General features: G+C 45.4%; 1 protein-coding gene across 1 annotated transcript in view; it reads left to right on the top strand.

Annotated features, from left to right (window-relative positions):
- The window catches only part of ING5 (inhibitor of growth family member 5), a 517,953-nt gene that overhangs the window by 274,435 nt on the left and 222,406 nt on the right, over positions 1-21,112 (top strand). The window contains exons 6-7 of the mRNA XM_033958242.1: positions 1,480-1,573; positions 3,131-3,266. Of these exons, the coding sequence (XP_033814133.1) occupies positions 1,480-1,573; positions 3,131-3,266 (230 nt within the window). The remainder of the gene's footprint in view (positions 1-1,479; positions 1,574-3,130; positions 3,267-21,112) is intronic.

Here is a 21,112-nt window from a genome sequence, read left to right as displayed (position 1 = left end):
ACTTAATAGGTACATCTCTCTGATCTGACCAGACCTGACCTGACCCCCGACCCAAGCCAACTTGACTCATATCTCTTCTTCTGTCTTCTCCCACTGCTGCCCTCCGCTTTGACACCCCATCCCGAGAACCGGCTTTGTTGCTCCCCCGAGGCCACAGGGGCCACCGAATCTCATGAGAATCTCGGAGAGGGTGAGAGCCAGAAGGCCTTCAGCATGCGCAGATGCTCAAGGCCCGCAGCAGCCCAGCAGAGAACTAGTGGCAGGCACTTTTAGCACCGGCACACGGGTAAGCACAGGGCCGGTCAGTGGGTGGAGGAGGCGATCTCTGTCCTGAAGGGAGGGAGCAGTGCCGGTGGCCTCGGGGGAGCAGCAAAGCCGGTTCCTGGGGTGGGGTGTGAAAATGGAGGATAGCAGTGGAAGAAGACAGAAGAAGGGATATGAGTCAGGTTGGCTCAGTTCAGGGGTCAGGTAGGATCAGAGATATGTACCTATTAAGTCAGTGGAATGAATCATCCGAGTTGCCATTAAGGCCTAAGAGGAACTTTGCTTTGATATACGAGCACTTTGGATTACGAGCATGCTTCTGGAACAAATTATGCTCGCAAACCAAGGTATAACTGCATATATTTTTTGTATGTTTTATTTTAAAACCATGGAATAAAGAAGAGAAATATTACCAATTGCATGTAATCAATTGATGATTTTCTGAGCTGTTATTGTAGTTTTGTTAATTACCGCTTCCCCCCCTTTTTTATAATTTGCTTTTTTAATTGCTAATCATGGTAGTAACAGCTCCAATGCTCATAGAATTCCTATGAGCATCAGAGCTGTAACCACCGTGTCCAGTGCTAAAAAATGATAGCGCAGTTTTGTAAAAAGGGGGGTAAGCTTGCAACTTTCATATTATTGTTCTTGTCATTTTACAATTTTTATTGTCTTGTATTGCATATTTGCTTTATAATTTTTTTTTAATTTTGTCTTTAATTTTTATAATCATTGGGTACTATTAATTGATTAATATTTATTTTATTTTTAATTTACTTTTAGACTCCTGATGCAGGACCTTGGCCGAAATACAAATTGTGTTGTCTTTTGTATCATCTAATAAATTGATCCAACTATAGTCCATTGGTTTTTGTCTCCTTCACTGTGGTAGTGCCTGTTTGTTCTTTGCGAGGGATTTCTTTTCTTCTGTTTTTGTGCATCAATTACTGACACAGGGTGCTGCTATGTGTAAGTGAAATATTGCACAGTACAGAGGATTCAGTTTCCCTACACACTGGTTTTTTTCACAGTAGCTTTCTCTTTCTAATTTCAACTTTTTCCAAAGCTAGCAACATAAATTAAATCTATTCTGTCTGTCTACCATGCTGTTTCATAGCTTGTGTTATGGTTGCATATCAGTAGTAGATGAAATACATATTCGGCCCCCAACTATTTCTAGGAACCTTTTAATCTGATCTGTTGATATCTTTCTAGAGGGACGTGGGCAGAAGGAAAAGCGAAGATCCCGGGGCCGAGGCCAGCGGGTATCTGAGGAGGACACGCCTAAGAAAAAGAAATTAAAAGGAGGGTAAGAAACAGCCATTCTCTAACTTCTGTCTGAAAATAACATATTACAAAAGATACATTAAAGCTTACATTCTCAGATTAAGACTTGCTTAAGGCTTTTTGTGTCTGACTGAATAGTGGAAAGAAAGCATGCTGCACTCATGCTCAGATTTTCTTTGCCTTTTATAATCATGTCTTCATATAGAAGTAAAACAATTAATCTTGAAATGGTGGAGAATAACAAATGCTCAAGTCAGATTACAGCTGTTTTGAATGCATCTTCATCAGACCTTTAAATATTCCTTTAAGCATTTGGAGTTCCATGGTCAGTACAAATGATCATGTAGCTGTGTGTAAATGATTAGTATTACCACCAAAGAACATATACCATATATACTTGAATATAAGTAGATCCAAATATAAGTTGAGACCCCCATTTTTCCTCCCAAAAAGGAGGACTATAGGTTGACTATAAGACGGGTGGCTTAATATTCAAGTGCCCCGCAAGAATCTGCACCCAGCACCCTCTCCCTCCCCTGTCAGGCTCTGCACCCAGCCCCCCCTGTCAAGCACTGCACCCAGCCCCCTTCCCAATCTCCCTTATTAGGCTCTGCACCCAGTCCCCTCCTTTCTAGGCCCTTCCCTCCCTGCCCTGTCCATTGTACCTCCTCTCTGCCAATACCCTCCATGCTGCTGTGCCTTCCATATGACTCATGTACCTGTAATCCCTGGTGGTCCAGAGGTGTAGCGGGCAGTAGCGAGCTTTCCGTTCTCCTGCCCTGCTGCTGAGCTGGTCGCTACTCCGAGTTCAGCTGTATCAAGCAGGAGTGCGCTTTGGGCGTTGCAGCTCTTCACTGAGTGGCTTTCTGAATGGCTGCGGCGAGTCTTGTGAGAATTCGTGGGAACCATTCAGGAAGCCATTTAGCGCCAAGCAGCAGTATCCAAAGTGCGCTGCTGCTCAGTACAGCTGAAGCCAGAACTCGCGGCAGCGACCGGCTTAGCAGTGGGGCAGGAGCGTGGAATGTTTATTCCTGCCTGCTACACCTCTGGAACACCAGGGATTCCAGGTACCCGGGTCATACAGAAGGCGTGGCGGCATGCAGGATATCGTCAGAGAGGAGGTACAATGGACAGGGCAGAGAGGGGGGACAGGGTGCAGAGCCTGGTGGCCCGGCGGAAGCCTGCCACAAGTGCGGGAGGGGGGCGGGTGAGTGGTGGCCCAAATATTAACCAAGACCCCCATTTATGGGCCAATTTTTTGACCCCAAAATCTTGCTTTATATTTGAGTATATACGGTATATATCTTAGGATAACTTTTTCCTTTGAATACTAGAATTAATGAATAAATAACTGAACAAAATACTGATTTTAGTCATGTTTATATGTCAGATAATAAAGCTTATATGGAACAAGTTTTGGCTGCCCTTAGTAACAGACAAATGTGTGTTAAGTAACTGGTGCTATACTTCTGAAATAATCAACTTGCATAGCTTTTAGATGCCTCTGTCTTGTGTATCCATGCGGAATGTATTGTGTGTAAACTCATACTGAAAGGTGCTATTCCTGATCTCTATGCAGAGCTGATTTTGCTGAGACCATTTTGGCTGTGCATCCTTCAGATGTTCTGGATATGCCAGTTGATCCAAATGAACCTACTTACTGCTTATGCCACCAGGTGTCCTATGGAGAGATGATTGGCTGTGACAACCAAGATGTAAGGGTCCATATTTGTTACATTTGTCCCTGCTTAGCGCCTGATTAACAAATTTTCTTTTATCTTCATCTACTGATTCTGGCACTGCTGTTGAACAAAAGAAGGTTTCTGATTTCAATTTCAAAAGTGTACTGATTTTGCTATAACCAAATATCTCCAGGTACATTCTTCTTCTACAAAGGGCTGTTCTAGCTTTTGACTAATTTCCAAGCTATCGTTACTAACTAAAGTTTTAGAAAAAGCAGTTCTTGATCAACTAATGTAATGTAACTAACTGACTTCAATGAAAAACACAGCTACTTCACAAGTCACAGTAGGTCACATCATAGTACCAAGGGCAGGATTCACTAAAGACCTGAAATCTATCTGATTCGTGTCCTATCCGTTTCCAAGTCATTGTAGCCAATCAAGTTAGTAAAGCTAGTCCATGCAAATGATCCAATCGTAAACACACCGCTATTAGTGCTGAAACATCGATCGATGGTTTTGAAGCACATAACGCATGCGCTAGTTCGTTAGGACGCGACAATCTAGCTGGAAGGAAGGGGGAGGATAGCTGACCCTTAAAAGTTATATTTGATTTTGGATTTTTTTTTGTTATTTGGCATTGATATTTGAAATGTACAATGCGCAAGGAGAGCACAAGGTTAATCCGTGATTTTCTCGCCATGCGCATTACAAATCCGAGATTCACTCCATTCGCTCGTTATGCGCATTCCAAAAAAATAAAAAAATATTTCTAACGCTTATGTACATGAAAGTTTACATATATTTAAAAGTTTCGATATATTTTGGATTTTTGGAGGGGTAGATATATATTTTTAATGGGGTTCTTCCTTAGCAACAGCAGCAGATGAATCCAGAGACCAATGGGATAGCACACATCTACCAGCAGGCGGAGATAGAGAATAGAGAATGACACGGTGGTTGTTACCCGCGGCTAGCCGCGGGTAACCTGCTGAAACGGGGAAGAAAAAATAGTGGCCTCTGCGGGGACGGGGACAAGGCCATTCTCCGTCCCGTGGAGCGGTGAATGGATCTGTCTCCGCAGTGAGGCAATCAAGGATCGCACGGTCACCACCCGCCCAATCGCAGCAAGGCACAGGCGCAAAAAAAAAAGCCTCCCTCCTTTTCCCCTGCTCTTACCGCCATGCTGCAGCTGCTAAAGCCGACAGGAAGTCTTTCCGACGTCAATGCTGACGTCGGAGAGGACGTTCTGGGCCAGCCAATCGTTGGCTTTAGCAGCTGCAGCATGGTGGTAAGAGCAGGGGAAAAGGTGGAAGGCTTTTTTTTTTTTTGAGCGGCAGGGAGGCAGCAGGTGGCTATAGCTAGGGATGGAGGGAGAGAGGTAGACAGGCAGGCAGGCTTCGGGGGTGAGGGTGGGACAAAGTGTGGAAGGCAGTGAAAGGGACATAGGAAGGAGGCACTAGGGGCACTAAAGACAGGAAGGGGCACTAAGGATATGGGAAGGAGGAACTGGGGGCACTAAAGACAGGAAGCGGCACTAAGGATATGGGAAGGAGGCACTGGGGGCACTAAAGACATGGGAAGGAGGCACTGGGGGCACTAAAGACAGGAAGGGGCACTAAGGATATGGGAAGGAGGCACTGGGGGCACTAAAGACATGGGAAGGAGGCACCGGGGGCACTAAGGACATGGGAAGGAGGCACCAAGGACATGGGAAGGAGGCACTGGGGGCACTAAGGACATGGGAAGGAAGCACCGAGGGCACTAAGGACATAGGAAGGAAAGAGGGAGGGAATAGAAAGAGACAATTCTTGGGCCTGAGTACAGAAAGAAAGAAATGAAAGAAAGGATACACAGACAGAAGGAAACACAACCAGAGACTCATGAAATCAATCACCCGACAGCAAAGGCAGGAAAAATGATTTTATTTTCAATTTAGTGATCAAAACGTGTCAGTTTTTAGAATTTATATCTGCTGTCTATATTTTGCACTATATTTGTCTATTTTTCTATAGTTACTGAGGTGACCGAGCTCGTGGAGATAGGGCGGATACGGGGTTTTTAAATTTTAGTCCTAGTAGTTTGCCGGTCCACAAAATAATACTTTTATTTCTGCCGGTCCATGGGTGTAAAAAGGTTGAAAAACACTGATGTAGAGTATGATGGCTTTCTTTTTCACTCAGCTGCACGCGTTCAAAAAGCCGCGCACGCGCGGCTGCTCGAGTTGATCAATCTTCTCTCTTCTCCTGCAACTTCCTGTTTCCGGTTGCGTCAGAGGAGAATATTGAACAAATGAGCAGCTGCGCGTGCGGATGGGCGAAAAGGAAAGCCAGCATACTCTACATCTAAGGTGAGTGGCGGGAGGGAGATGGCGGAACGCTGCAATCGGTCGGGTGTCTGCTGTTTTTGTATCACTGTCTGCCTGCGCTCACGTTCCAGATCCTCCTGTTGCTCATTGTACTGCAGCATCTGCATGATTATGTGCTCAGGTGGGCATTTTTAGTGTGCACAATTGACCTGATTCGAGCTATAGGTGAACATGGGGGACACGTCATTGCAAGGGAGGACAAGTCAATTGATTTACTTTATGTTCTGTTTTTACTACAGGGCAGAGGCACTGAAACAGATTTTCAGTGCAATAGTAGTAGTGGCAAGACTCTCTTCTGTCTTCATGGTGTTTTGCAGTACTGAGGCTTATATGGATGCTTAGGGACGTGACGGGGCGGTAAATGGGATGGCAGTGACAGTGACGGGGCGGTGAAGGGGAATGGCGGTGACGGTGACGGGGCGGTGAAGGGAATGGCGGTGAGTTGAGTCGGTTCAGCGAATGGCCACCAGGATGTTCTCAGGACTCAAGGATCTCCCGTATGAGGAACGACTGAGTAAGTTGCAGCTGTATTTACTCGAGAAACGCAGAGAGAGGGGAGACATGATCGAGACGTTCAAATATGTCACAGGCCGTATCGAGGTGGAAGAGGATCTCTTTTTCCTTAAAGGACCCACGGCAACAAGAGGGCATCCGTTGAAAATCAGGGGTGGGAAATTTCATGGCGACACCAGAAAATATTTCTTCACTGAAAGGGTGGTTGATCGCTGGAATAATCTTCCACAACAGGTAATTGAGGCAAGCAGCGTGCCAGATTTTAAGAAAAGATGGGATTGGCATGTGGGATCTCTTCATGGAGGTAGTTAGAAATATAGAAACATAGAAACATAGAAAAAGCGGCAGAAAAGGGCTATAGCCCACCAAGTCTGCCCATTCCAAGTATCCCCCCCTGAATTTACTCCCTTAAAGATCCCACGTGAGTATCCCATTTTTTCTTAAAATCCGTTACGCTACTGGCCTTTATCACCTGGGGTGGGAGTCTGTTCCAATGATCCACCACTCTTTCGGTGAAGAAGTGCTTCCTGGGATCGCCATGAAACTTCCCTCCCATGATTTTCAGCGGATGCCCTCTGGTGGTTGAGGGTCCCATGAGCCAGAAGATATCATCTTCTGACTCGATGCGTCCCGTGATGTACTTATACGTTTCAATCATATCTCCCCGTTCTCTTCTTTCCTCAAGTGAGTACAGCCGCAACTTAGTTGGGGGGTGGGCCATTAGTGTGGGCAGACTAGATGGGCCGTGGCCCTTTTCTGCCATCATGTTCTATGTTTCTATGACGGGGCGGTGAAGGGGACGGTGAGCCGGGGACAGATTTTTTCCCCATGTCATTCTCTAATAGAGAAACTGATTAACAGGTGGTCCTATTGGCTGGCATTCCTCCTGTATCTCCAGTATGCTCTATCTCCCAGCAGGTGATAAGAACATAAGAACATAAGAAGTTGCCTCCGCTGAGGCAGACCATAGGTCCATCCTGCTCAGCGGTCCGCTTCCGCGGCGGCCCATCAGGTCCATTGCCTGAGCAATGGTCTATACCTATCTGTACCCCCCAATCCCTTTTTCTTCTAGGAATCTATCCAAACCTTCTTTGAATCCATTTAGTGTTTTCTTGTCCACAACAGCCTCTGGAAGCGCGTTCCATGTGTCTACCACCCTCTGAGTGAAAAAGTACTTCCTAGCGTTTGTTCTAAACCTGTCCCCTTTCAATTTCCCCCAATGCCCCCTTGTACTTGTGGTGCCCCTTAATTTGAAAAATCTGTCTCTGTCTACTTTTTCTATGCCCTTCAGGATCTTGAAGGTTTCTATCATGTCTCCTCTAAGTCTTCGCTTCTCCAGGGAGAAAAGTCCCAACTGCTTCAATCTGTCGGTATATGGGAAATTTTCCATTCCCTTTATCAGTTTGGTTGCTCTTCTTTGTACTCCCTCAAGTACCGCCATGTCCTTCTTGAGGTATGGCGACTAGTACTGGACACAGTACTCCAGATGCGGCCGTATCATTGCACGATACAGCGGCATGATAACTTCCTTCTTCCTGGTCGTAATACCCCTCTTAATGATACCCAGCATTCTGTTTGCTTTCCTAGAGGCTGTGGCGCATTGCGCCGATGCCTTCAGTGTTGCGTCTACCATCACTCCCAGGTCTCTCTCCAGGTTACTAACCCCTAGTGGTGTTCCCCCCCATTTTGTATGTGAACATCTGGTTCTTTTTCCCCACGTGCATGACCTTGCATTTTCCCACGTTGAAGCTCATCTGCCATTTTTCGGCCCACTTTTCCAGCTGCGTTAGATCTTTTTGGAGCTCCTCGCAGTCTTCCTTGGTTTGAGCCCTGCTGTATAGTTTGGTGTCATCTGCAAATTTAATGACTTCACACTTTGTTCCCGCCTCTAGGTCATTTATGTAGATATTGAACAAGAGCGGTCCCAGCACCGACCCCTGCGGAACTCCGCTCGTGACCCCTTTCCAGTCTGAGTAGTGGCCCTTTACGCCAACCCTCTGCTTCCTGTTTGCCAGCCAGTTTTTGATCCATCGGTGGACCTCCCCTTGTACCCCGTAGTTCCATATCTTTTTAAGCAGTCTCTCGTGTGGTACCTTGTCGAAGGCTTTTTGGAAGTCAAGGTAAATGATGTCTATAGATTCCCCTTTATCCACCTGGCTGTTCACTCCCTCAAAGAAGTACAATAAGTTTGTGAGGCATGACCTACCCTTACAGAAGCCATGTTGACTTGGTTTTAGCTGCCCATTTTTTTCGATGTGCTCACAGATGCCGTCTTTAATCAGTGCCTCCATCATCTTTCCCGGAACTGAAGTCAGGCTCACCGGCCTGTAGTTTCCCGGGTCCCCCCTTGCGCCCTTCTTGAAGATGGGCGTGACATTTGCTATTTTCAATCCTCCGGGATCTCTCCGGTTTTTAAGGATAGGTTGCATATTTGTCGAAGTGGCTCCGCTATTACGTCTTTTAGTTCCTTGAGTACCCTTGGGTGAATGCCATCCGGACCCGGCGATTTGTCGCTCTTTAGTCTGTCAATCTGCTTGAGTACATCCTCTCGGCTTACCTCTAAGTTGACCAGCTTATCGTCTTGGTCTCCTATTACGATCTCCTCGGGTTCCGGAATGTTGGTTATATTCTCCATCGTGAAGACTGACGTGAAGAACTCATTTAACCTGTCAGCTATCTCTTTCTCTTCTTTTACAACTCCCTTTCGGTCTCCATCGTCCAATGGTCCCACTTCTTCTCTCGCCGGTTTCTTCCCTTGACGTATCTGAAGAACGACTTGAAGTTTGTTGCTTCCTTTGCTAGTCTCTCTTCGTATTCTCTTTTTGCTTTTCTAACCACTCGATGACACTCTTTCTGGCGTTCTTTCTGCCCTTTTTGGTTCTCCTCTGTTTGGTCCTTTTTCCATTTTCTGAACGATGCTTTCTTGTCGCTTATCGCCTTCTTCACTGCACTTGTTATCCACACTGGGTTTTTTGTTCTATTTTTTTTGCACCCTTTTCTGAACTTGGGGATGCATATGCTTTGTGCTTCGTGCACAGTCTCCTTGAGTAAGGTCCAGGCTTTTTCTACGGATTCCGTTTTCCCTATGTTGCCTTTGAGCTTCTTTCTCACCATTTTTCTCATGACATCATAATTTCCTTTTTTGAAGTTGAGTGCCGTCGTTGTGGTTCTTTTCCCCTTTGTTGATCCAATTTCAAGCTTGCACTGGATCATGTTGTGATCGCTGTTACCTAGTGGGGGTAATACCGCCACCTCCTTTGCTGGCCCCCCTAGTCCGTTGAAGATTAGGTCAAGAGTGGCATCGCCCCGTGTTGGTTCCGTGACCAGCTGCTCCATGAAACAGTCCCTCGTGACTTCTATGAATTTTGTCTCTCTTGCGCAGTTTGAGTGCCCAATACTCCAGTCTATCCCAGGATGGTTGAAGTCCCCCATGACCACCACATTTCCGCTTTTGCATACCTGTTTCAGTTCAGCCTCCATCTCCTGGTCGATTTCTTCCGGTTGTCCATGTGGGCGGTAGTACAGACCCAGTTTAATGTCTGCTCCTGCTCCTCCCTGTAGCTTAACCCATAGTGATTCCAGGCCATCTGCCCGTACTGTTGTTTCCGTCTTGGCTGATGGTATGGAGTCTTTTATGTACAGCGCTATTTCCTCCACCCTTTTATGTATCCTGTCTCTCCTGTATAGTTTTGTACCCTGGTATGGCCACATCCCATTGATTGTCCTCAGTCCACCACGTTTCTGTGACTCCAATTATGTCTAGGTTCCTTATTGCTGGCTGTTGATTTCCAGTTTCTCCCATTTTGGCCCTCAGGCTCCTAGCATTTGTGTATAGGCAGTTTAAGACCCAGTTTTTTGTCCTCTCTCTTTGTTTCCCTTGTGCTTTGGTATTCCTGCAGTTTCCCTCATGGTTTGCCAGCCCCTGAGCTTCGTCCTCCTCCTGTTGTGTGTGTGTGACGTACCCTGCCTGCTTCCCCTGCGCCTCCTGCTCTCCTAATTCCCACTCAGTCTTGGGCTCTTTTCATAATGACTTTGTCCCTCTGTTTTCTGTTGTTCTGTTTTGGTGCCGCTTACCTGGTCCATTTGTGCCCTTGATCCCTGCAATGCGTCTTTAGGTCCTTTTTCAATCCATACACCCTTAGACCCGAGTCCTCTTTTACAATGTCCCAGTTCAGTATCTTTGTCAGGTACTGATGTCCGATGTGTCGAGGTCTGGTCGACTATCGCTTTCCCCTTCTTCTCAGTTTAAAGCCAAGTCTAGACGTTCTGGACGTTGCGTGCCCAGCATCCTCGTCCCAGCTGTGCTAAGGTGCAGTCCATCTCTTCTGTAGAGCTTGTTTTTCCCCAAGAAGTAGTCCAGTTCCTAACAAAGTGGAAGCCCTCCTCCTCGCACCATCTCCTCAGCCAAAAGTTAATTGATTGTAGTTCGCTCTGTCTCTTTGTGTCCGCTCTCGGTACTGGCAAGATCTCTGAGAAGGCTATTTTCCTTGTCCTTAGTCTCAGTTTCCTCCCCAGGGTCCTGAACTGGTCAGTTAGTGTAGTCCTGTTGAAGTTTCTCCTGCTGATGTCGTTGGTTCCGATGTGGATCACTACTGCTGTCTCCTCCGTCTCGGCTCCCTCCAAGATCCTCTCGATGTTGTTGATGATGTCTTTTGTTCTAGCCCCCGGGAGACATGTTACCAGTCTGTCCTCTGTCCCTCCGGCTATGTGACTGTCAACTCCTCTCAGGATTGAGTCCCCGACCACGATAGCCGATCTCCCCTTCTTCAACTGTCTCTCTGGTCTCAGATCTGTGTCATATGTGTAGTCCGTTTGTCCGTCCTCTGGGCTCTGCTGTGTCTCCGCCCCTGGTCTCAGGTCTTCGTCATCTGCGCAGTTCGCTAGTCCTTTCTCCTGGCTCTGATAGATCTCCTCCTCCTCTGTCTGCCCAGGTCCTCCGCCAGGTCCTAGTTCCATGGTGTCTGGTGATTCCTGTCGTCCAACTGTCGGTTCCCTCCTGGTGTGTTGGTGGTCCTGTGCCTCTACCCTCTTGCAGGCCTCCTCAATGAATTTCTCGAGCTCCCTAACTTGTTCCGCGATGTGGCTTTCTCTGGCGGTGTCCACGGTTGTCCAGCACTGTTCTTCCAGGGTGCACAGTCCCTCCAGTTCTTGTATTCGAACCTGCAGTCTCCCGACCTCCTTCTTCAGGCTATCCAGTTCCTGACATCGATTGCAAATGTATACCTGCCTCCCGGAGGGGAGGTAGTCATACATATGGCACTCGATGCAGAAAACTGGGTAGCTCCCCTGGGTTCCTGTAGCCTCCATTCCTGTAGCCTCGGTGATTTGGGAGTGGTGCCTGATGTGCAGTTATCTGAAAAAGTAGAGAGAGAGAAAGAGTGATATGAGGAGAATAGAATTTTATTTTATTTTTTTTTTTGAATAGCTCCTGGATTCTGGCTGTAACTGGAACTTTATTTTCTCTTGTTGAGGTTTCTCTTCAGTGAGACTGCCATTCTGTTTCTCCTGTTGAGGTTTCTCTTCAGTGAGCTGGCAATACTCCTGTTGAGATTTTCTCTTCAGTGAGAAAGGGGTGTCCTGCTGAATGGTGCCGGCTTTAGGGGTTACACCTGGGCCCCCCCAGGTCCCTGCGTCATCCTCCCTCCATTGCTAGAGGGTCTGACTGGGTCTCAATTTTTTCTTCTTTCCCTTCTCTGTTTAAAAACAAACAAACAGACAAACCAGGAGACCACAGTTGCTACATTCTGTCCTGTTATTGCTGCACAACCAGCTCTTATTGGCTTCAATCGGCCCTAATAACAAGTTTGTGAGTATGTATGTGTGTTTTACTGTTGTTTGAACTTCAGGTTCTGTTTGGGAGTCTTAGTACTGTGGATTCGGTCAACGTATGTGTAAGGAATGGATATTTTATTGAGGCTAAGTTTTATGACTAGAAATCCATTTAGGGAGCCGGGACTTTCCCGCCCTTTGCATGCACACACTTGGTTTCCTTGTTGGTTACAACGCAGCAGTAACGGTGTGATTTCATGCTCGCACTTGTTCTCCTTGTTGGGTTTCAGTGCTGCAGTAGTAGTCCTGTTTATTCTGAGGCTCTCTTTCGTCGGTGTTTGTCACGGCCATGTGCAGCTGATTGTGCAGGTGCCGGTTTATAGCAGCGCGCATGAGATGGTACATGTTTTTTTTCCGGCGCTGTGGGAAGCACTGCACCGTTCTTCTTGTTATTCCCCGAGTCTGATTTTCTTTCTAGGCAGGCCGTGGCAGGGTAAATTTTGCGGGGCTTGAATCCGACTATGTTTCTAGGAGCGTTGATGCAGTGGCCACTTATCAGTGAGAATCAGGCATGCGCTTGGGTCTCCAGCGATGGCGAGAGAACTGCAGCGTTCCGGTAGTTTATTTACAGCTGACTTTGGTCAGGGTATGCCCAGCTTCTCTCCTTTCCGGTTCACACAAGTTGTACGTGTTTCACCAGCTTTGGGACAAGCTTGGTCATTTTTAAACGTCTATGTCTGTGTGTCTGTGTTCCTGCTGTATTCCCTTGAAGGAAGCTGCTAGTTTAATCAGACTCTGGGGTTAGCACTCAAGGGGATTACCAGAGAGACTCTGACCTGTGCTAGGTCACCCAGTCTCGGTTTGTCTCCGGACTGGGTCGACGGCACAGTGAGATCAGCAGTAAGATAGTGCCCTGTATTTCACATGGGTATCTCATTGTTTCTCAGGGGGTCCCTGCAGATTGAGCCTTTGTCTGTTGATAACTGTCCTTCTTATTTGGGCCTCTGTGCTGCGCTGCATGTGTCTAGTAGTGGCATAGGATATATATGCCTAAAGGTTGTACTAACAGTTTCCAAGTTCGGGTTGTCTCTATGGGCATAATGACACTTCGCATCTTCCTGCGGCCAGGACTCTCTTTCTCTATTTCTGAGAGGGCCTGGACTTCAGATTTCCATGCTTATCACGCTGGTTTCTCCTGTCGCCCTCTTCTCATGGCACATGCTAGATGGACCCCCCGACCAGACAGGAAAGGCTGTGCAGCTCCTTCTAACCAGGAGCTAGTTACTTATTCTATCAAACCCGTGGAGGAGTGCACGCTATGTGGCGATTAGCCTCATCCCTGAAGTTCTCAGCGATGTGAGCTTTGTCTGATACCTGTTAGGATGCTGTTGTTTTCCACGGGGCAGTAGATGCAGCATCTTGATTGCATCTAGTACATATTCACTTTAAAGGACATACGTATTTCGCTCACGTTGCATGGAGTTAGTACTGTTTTCATGGTTCCAGTATACTCCTCTTTACATTGCGAAACTTGATCTTTCCTAGGAGAATTTCTTTCTTCTTACAGATCCTACAGTTCTCATCCTGCCATTCCCTGACCTTCTGCACTTCATTCTGAGGGGATCTTGACTTCTTCCAATGACTCTTCAGGCTTTCTCATGAGGGAGAAGACGCTATAATGTTAGGTCAGGGGGCTGTGAACATTTTTCAGGATGCTTGCAACTTTGCATCCTCCTCAGGTTTCCGGTTCGTTCTTGGAGTCTCTATGTTTGGTGTTTCTCTTTTAAGTGTTACTGGTCCTCAGGGCAGTTCTTGTAGTTCTTCAGGAACTAAGGGACGTTGTTCCACTTACTGCATGGTGCCCAAGACGGGGGCATTGGGCAGGCTGGATCTCATTCTGCTGAATTAGTTTCTCAGGGTTACACATTTCTGCAGAAAAACTGGGAGAATATTTACATTTTCACTATGGATTTCGACTCTGCACTAGGTTTGCTTGCCTCTCTTGGAGCAGCGCTTTCGGTTTTGGCACATGCCATTTCGCCTACCCAAGGCTTCACGAACATTTTAGAAAATGTGGGCAGTGGTACCGTTTTGGTGCTACCAGGCAATTCACCTAATTTCTTCTTGACTGACTGCTTGATTCGGACGTCTTCCAGTCGGGCCATTTGACTGACACGAAAAGGGTGGTTTCTTTTCCTCAGTTTTTTGGACATGAATCTTCGAATTTGCACAACGCTCTTTTCTCCTGTACTATTTATAGGTATATCGGGGAGATGTTTTATTCATATAGGAGAGAAATGTGTTTCTTCCCAGAGACTAGGGCGATGGGTCACAGTCTCAGGTTTGCATTCTTCTTTGGTCACCATGACCAAGAGTATGGGATTCTGTACAGGTTCTAGGATCCTTGTTGCCGACTCCACTGGGAACTTCAGCTTGCTTTCCCATTATGACTCTACAGCAGTCGCTTTTGTTCCGGTGGTTCCCAGTATCTCAGGGCTCCAATTATTTGGTAGGCTCCTCAAGCATCACTCTGTATGATTTGGTGGCTCAGCGAGATTTCTCTTTTCAAAGGCATGCCTCGGTCTTTGCTGGACTAGCTCATGGCCACCAATAATCCCGGGCTGTCGAGTTGGGGGGCTCGGTGCCTTCCATCCTCAGCTCCAGGAGTCTGGTCTTAAGAGGCGACTAAGTACTTGTTCATTCTTCTACTCTGGAGCATGGTCAGGCTACCGTTTCTGGAGCTTCAGACCATTCTTCCAGAATGACGCTGAAGGTCTTTTCAGTCAGTATTATGATGGGGGTATTTCTTTACAGCCTGGGCAGTAGGTGATGTACTCAGTTGGAAGGTAAAGTTCTACTTCATTGGGTGGATCCTCGTCTTCCTCTTCTGTTGGCAGATCATTTTATGGGTCAGGAAAAGAGTTTGGATAAACTTTCTCTGTGCATGGCTCATTTATTGTATGTTACAGTGTATAGCGCTGTGTACGCTCTAGAAAGTGTAAATGTTAGTACTAGTGAAATCTTCTACATCCTGGATATTGAGAATTTTGGCTCAGGTGTTCCAGCTCTTTATATGGAAGTGAGATCTCCTGGAACTAGACCTCATGGCCTCGTCTCAAAATTCTAAGCTTCCTAGCTTCTTCAGCGGGCACAGGGAGTGGGAGTCAGAGGGGGTAGCAGTGTGGCTTCTTTCTCACCTCTGGTTTCTCTTTTTTCAGTGTTTTCCCCTGGCTGATGATGGCTTGGATTTGCCATCTCAAGCTCACTTTCAGGGCACAGTATTTGTAGAATCTCTGGATTGGCTGCGCCATCCTTGCTATGCGGATCTGATGAATCTTTCGACAGCTGGACTGTTGAGTTTCCTGGTATCTCTGGATTTGCTCACCTAGGGTCTGATCAACATGGATATTCGTACTACTTTGGTATTGCGACCTAGCTTTTGAAAAGTCATGGCTGAAGTGTAAGGGTTATGCGAAGCAGGTTGTTTCTTCTCTTATCCAGGCGATACAGACGTCTTCACCTGTGGCTTCTGCTTCCTTTTGAAGGTTTTTCCTTTCTTGGATACTTCTCAACATTTGCACCTTTCAAGAGTTCTTTTTTGGCACAAGTGTATTGCCAAGGGCTTAGCGTTCGATTCCCTTCAGCTTCAAGTGCCATTCTTAGCTTGTTACAAGGGCTAGGTATATTGCTCTTCGATTACTTCTCAGCTTCATGTAGTTCAGTTCCTAAACGGAGTACGATATATTCGTACACCTCTTAGAAAGCCCTGTCCAGAGTACAGTCTTAAGGTACTTCGCAGTTTACCAATGGCTTCATTTCATCTTGTCTTTTGAGACTCTAAAGGGCTTTGCCGTTGAACACGGGGTTTCTTGTGGCCATGGCTTCAGCTTGGCGGTTTTCTGAGTTGCAGGCCTTGTTTGGCGGGTATTCCTATTTCTAATTTACAAAATCTGGGGTGTCAGTTTGGACGGTACCACAATTTCATTCTAAGGAGGTGTCATCCTTTCTTTTATGACACTCTCACTTTTCCTTCCTTCTTCCTGGGAGGAGAAATGGGGAGACGCACTTTTATTCACTGCATTTTTTTGAAAGTGTGTAGCGTTCTCCGCGAGCTAGGTTTCTAACAACTTTTAGTTGTTTAGATCACCTTTTTGTATTCTTCACGGGACGCCTCCAACGTATGGTGGCGTCCAAAGCCTCCATCGCTCGATGGGTCCAGGAGGACATTCTTTACGCTTGCTTGATGGCAGGGAAGCGGTTGGCGAAAGAACTACATGACCATTCCGCCAGAATGATGGCTACTTCTTGAACTCGGTCCAGAGGTTTTTTTCCTTGGAGGAGTTTTATCTCGCGGCTACTTGGTCTTCCGAGAATGCTTTCTCTCAGCATTACTGGTTGGATGTGGGGGCCCATGCAGTAGCGTTTAGTTCTTCGGTTGTTGCGGAGGCGGCGTTTGCTTCCCACCCAGATTGAAGATTGTTTTGCTACATCCCATTGGTCTCTGGATTCATCTCGCTGCTGTTGTTAAGGAAGGAAAAATTATGTTCTTACCTATTAATTTTCTTTCATTTAGACGCAGCAGATGAATCCTTTCTGGATGTTGTCTGTCGGTTTTTTCTTTTCCAACTTTCGAAGTTTGTTATTATTGATGGTTGTATTCTGTATTCTTGCCTTTTGAGATTTGTTATGGGAAAGAAGTTTTTTACATGCTATGCCTATTGATGGTTACGGATGCTTGGGCAAGGAGCTATACTGGAGATACAGAAGGAGTGCCAACCAATAGGACCACCTGTTAATCAGTTTCTCTATCTCCACCTGCTGGTAGATGTGCGCTATCCCATTGCTCTCTGCATTCATCTGCTGCGTCTAAAGGAAAGAAAATTATCAGGTAAGAACATAATTTTTCCTTAACATGCATGCGTCAGTTGCTAGGCAGAATTAGTCGGCGAGGATGTAAACGACTGGTCCTCAGTAATCGTAACTTTTTGGACAGGAAAGGCCAGTCGGTTTGGACGAAATGGTTTCATGAATCAACCCGTTAAGAAATTCACAAGCCTTTTTACTCATTTGCATGCGCAGATCAGATCGGGTGCAGATGTGCTCTGAAGGAAAGTTAGTGAATCAAGCCGTAGTCGGAAAGTGAGCGCAAACAATTGGTACACAATTGGCTTGCTTAGTGAATCTAGCCCCATGTCTCTTGTTGTCTACTATCGGTGATGTCCTGGTAAAGGGCAATCAAGGTTACAATGCATTGTTGATCCAATTAGATCTAAGTGCTGCTTTTGACACCATCTCTCAAATTACATTCCCTGCTACAAAAAGTTGGAATTCAGTCTACTGTCTTTCAGTGGTTTAAATCTTATTTTACTAATTGCTCTCAATTGGCATGCTGGAACTCAATTATATTCTAGCAAAAGTTTGGATTGTGGCATTCCTCAAATTACTTTCTTCTTTGTTATTTAACTTGTGTATGGCTCCATTAGAAGAATTACTTGAAAGCTGGGGTCTCCCATCTCATTTTTTGCTGATGATATCCAAATAATTGTTTTTGTAAAGGATGACCAAACCAGATTTTATCTAACCTTAACAGTAAACTTATTTCCCCTTCTGTGGACAGCCTTCTGTTATGCCTATGACCAGGGGGTAATTAACGTAATATGTCTCCTCAAGTCTGCTTATCTGATCTGGGTGTTGCCAAGACAACATCAAAGGTTTCCACAATCTGCTATCTTGACCTTTGTGACCTGGGAGTTGCCCAAACAGCATCAAAAGGACAGATGGAAAACCAGTCTCTGTAACACCTCCTTGATAACATCAAAAGGACTGGCCAGGGGGGTAACTGAAACTCAGCATATTACTGACATGTATCCACAAGTCTGCTTATCTGACATTCTGACCTCCTTGACCTGAGTGTTGCCCAAAACAACATCAAAGGGAACCAGATGGGAAGATGATTTCTTCAACACCTCCCAGCTTAACTGACATCCTGACTTCCTTTACCTACGTGTCGCTCACATAACATCAGTAAAGCCAGATGGGAAACCAGTCTCATGGGAAACCAGTCTCTGCAAACACCTCCTTGACCTAGGTGTTGTCAAAACAAAAGAACAAAAGAGCAGGACCAGCTGTTCTAATTGTAATAGCAGGACCAGCTGTTTATGCTTTTTGAACTCAACAGCTTTCACCCTTTTAAAAGGACGGGATTCTGCTCCTAAGATTAGAATCCAAGACGTCTAAAGGGATAGTCTCCCGGGTCCACCCACCTATCAATTGCAAGGATTCCCAATTGTGAAGGCTGGTTGTTGCAGGTCATTGCCTGGGATTACGGTGATGTTTTTTTATGCTTATATTCATATTTATATATGTATAATAAAGGGTTATTGTTTATGCTTTTATATTGTCTGTGTGCTTTTCTGAGTGTCACTGATCATCCCATTTGACCAAAATAAGTGGCGGAACATATTGGTACCAGAAGTGGGGTTGATCAATGTGGTCAGAAAAGCTACCTAGAAAACAAGGGGTTGAGGAGCAGGCTCCCAATCCCTCCATTCCGAATGGGAATGACAGTATAGGTAAATTAATAGCCACTGAGTGGTCTGTAGAAGCAGGATTAAGTGAATCCTGTACTTTTGGAAGTGGGGATCTACATGAATTATGTGCCTCCTTACAAAAGGTGAAAATCTCAAAAGGAGAAGAGCAAGAAGGAATTTCTAGACAAGGAAGGATGATTTTGTCAGACTGGAGGAATTTGCATGAAGCTAAACAGGAATTACAATTGAAATTAGGAGAGCTGGAAAAGAAAAGGTATAATCATGCCATTAAAATGCTACAATGTCAGAATAAGTTGTTAATGGATAAGGTAGACACCTATCAAAATGTAACAGGAAAGGCAGCTGGGCAATGTACACAATATAAATATAAGAATAGGAGGCGGAAAGTGAGTTACAGAAAAGTTAAAATCTTAATTTATCATCTGCCGGATGATTGGAATCCAAACAAACGGGATGGGGATATTTGGGATTCAAATTCTAATAACAGTAAGGAGGATATATGTGTTGAAGGAGAACAGGCAGAAAGTTTAGAAGCAGAGCCTGTGAGGAGACAAAGATTACAGGGAAGTCTGCAAACAGGAGAAAATCTAACTAGAAATAATGTTATGGAGGATGTTACTCCACATGAAATCATGGATATGATGGCACGCTTTACACAGCAGCCTGGGGAACCACTAATACAATGGGTAATTCGGGTGCAGGAGCTGGGCGCAGCAGGGATTATGTTGGATGCCACAGGTGCCCCTGAATTTGTTCAAATTAGTCAAGAAGTAGCAGTGCAAAATGCGTTGCGGGAGGATCCTTATCCTGCAAGATATGCCCAATGGTCTTTATTAGAGATAATTAGTGGGGGTGTCACGAGGCGATATCCACTCGAATCTGATTGGCCCTCAAATGATAAAATTTTGTATACATTAAAAGATGCTCAAATGAGAATTAGGGAGGAGGCTATGAAGGCAGCCTTAGTGATAGGTCACGCTGACACATGTATGTCATTACCTTTTACTGTGTCCATGAGAAATAAAATTATTGAGTATGCTGCACCGGCATACAAACAGGTAATGATAACCTTGTTGATCAATCAAATAGAAGGACTATTTTGGAAGCCTTAGAAGCGGTCCGACAGTTAGGAGATCGGGGGGACTGGGGACCTCCAAATACTTTTGACAGAAAGAGAAAGGGACAATCCAATTCAAACAGGGCTAATCGGGTGTCTCGGAGGAATATGTTTTTGAAATTAATAAAGGATGGTGTAAAGGGGGAAGAAATAGATGGGAAAAATACAAGGACATTATGGGAAATGTACAAAAGTGGAGGACTGGGAAAGAAATCTATGTCTCAAGCACAAATGAACAGAGGAGAGAGGGAGGATATTTTGGTGCCAACGGCTCCCCCTGAGGAAACTGCTTCCATTCTTTATCCTGATTTAAAAGGGTGGAAGTGTTGGGAGGATCAATAAAGTGAATGCCGAGCCTCAGTGTTTACCTGGACCAAATTAGAACAGCGTCCGCAGGTAGAGATAAATATTTAGTAGAAATCTGGGGAGCAAAAGGTACAAGCTGTAGGGGACACTGGGGTGGAGGAATATAAATATCACAAAGAATTAACTTTATCTCATTGATTTAAAACCACATCACATTCTGTACCCTTAGATAGAAAATGGTGTAATTTTGAAATGAAACAATGTGTCCTTTTACGGTGATGCCTTTGACATTGGGACCCCAATTAGGGTTTCCCACTTATCATGGGCAACAAATAGATGAACAAAATAAAACAAACGTGCCATTCTATGACAATTTGTGCCAATGGACCATTCCACCGCAAGATTATACCTTTATACAAGAAATATCACATAAAAATGTTTTTGTTACGAGCAGTACTGTTAAACTTGTGATTCATGCTATTCAAGCTCCCTTTTCAGTATGTGTATATCAAATGTAAATATTAATTTTTCTTTTGCCAATGTATTTTATTGCCATCTATAAAGAAAGCCATGCAAAATATAGCAATCAGATCACATTGAAGCTACCACTGCACACCCTTGGTGGAATGCTTTTACTAGAGGGAGGGCTACGGCACAAAAGGTGTTTTTTCATTCCTTACTCTAACTATCCTTATGTTAACATTTCTTAATTGTGGGTTTACCTATTGTGTATACAAAAGGAAACTCTCTCCGTTTATGCGGATGATTTCTTATTGGGAGGTGCAGACTTTAGGATCCAGGGGTGGACTGTTATGCCAATGACCAGGGGGTAATTAACGTAATATGTCTCCTCAAGTCTGCTTATCTGATCTGGGTGTTGCCAAGACAACATCAAAGGTTTCCACAATCTGCTATCTTGACCTTTGTGACCTGGGAGTTGCCCAAACAGCATCAAAAGGACAGATGGAAAACCGGTCTCTGTAACACCTCCTTGATAACATCAAAAGGACTAGCCAGGGGGGTAACTGAAACTCAGCATATTACTGACATGTATCCACAAGTCTGCTTATCTGACATTCTGACCTCCTTGACCTGAGTGTTGCCCAAAACAACATCAAAGGGAACCAGATGGGAAGATGATTTCTTCAACACCTCCCAGCTTAACTGACATCCTGACTTCCTTTACCTACGTGTCGCTCACATAACATCAGTAAAGCCAGATGGGAAACCAGTCTCATGGGAAACCAGTCTCTGC

This window comes from Geotrypetes seraphini, chromosome 9 (genome assembly GCF_902459505.1).
Source record: "Geotrypetes seraphini chromosome 9, aGeoSer1.1, whole genome shotgun sequence".
Classification (NCBI taxonomy): domain Eukaryota; kingdom Metazoa; phylum Chordata; class Amphibia; order Gymnophiona; family Dermophiidae; genus Geotrypetes; species Geotrypetes seraphini.
Note: the sequence above shows the minus strand (reverse complement) of the source record. Positions and strands in the feature narration are given on the sequence as shown.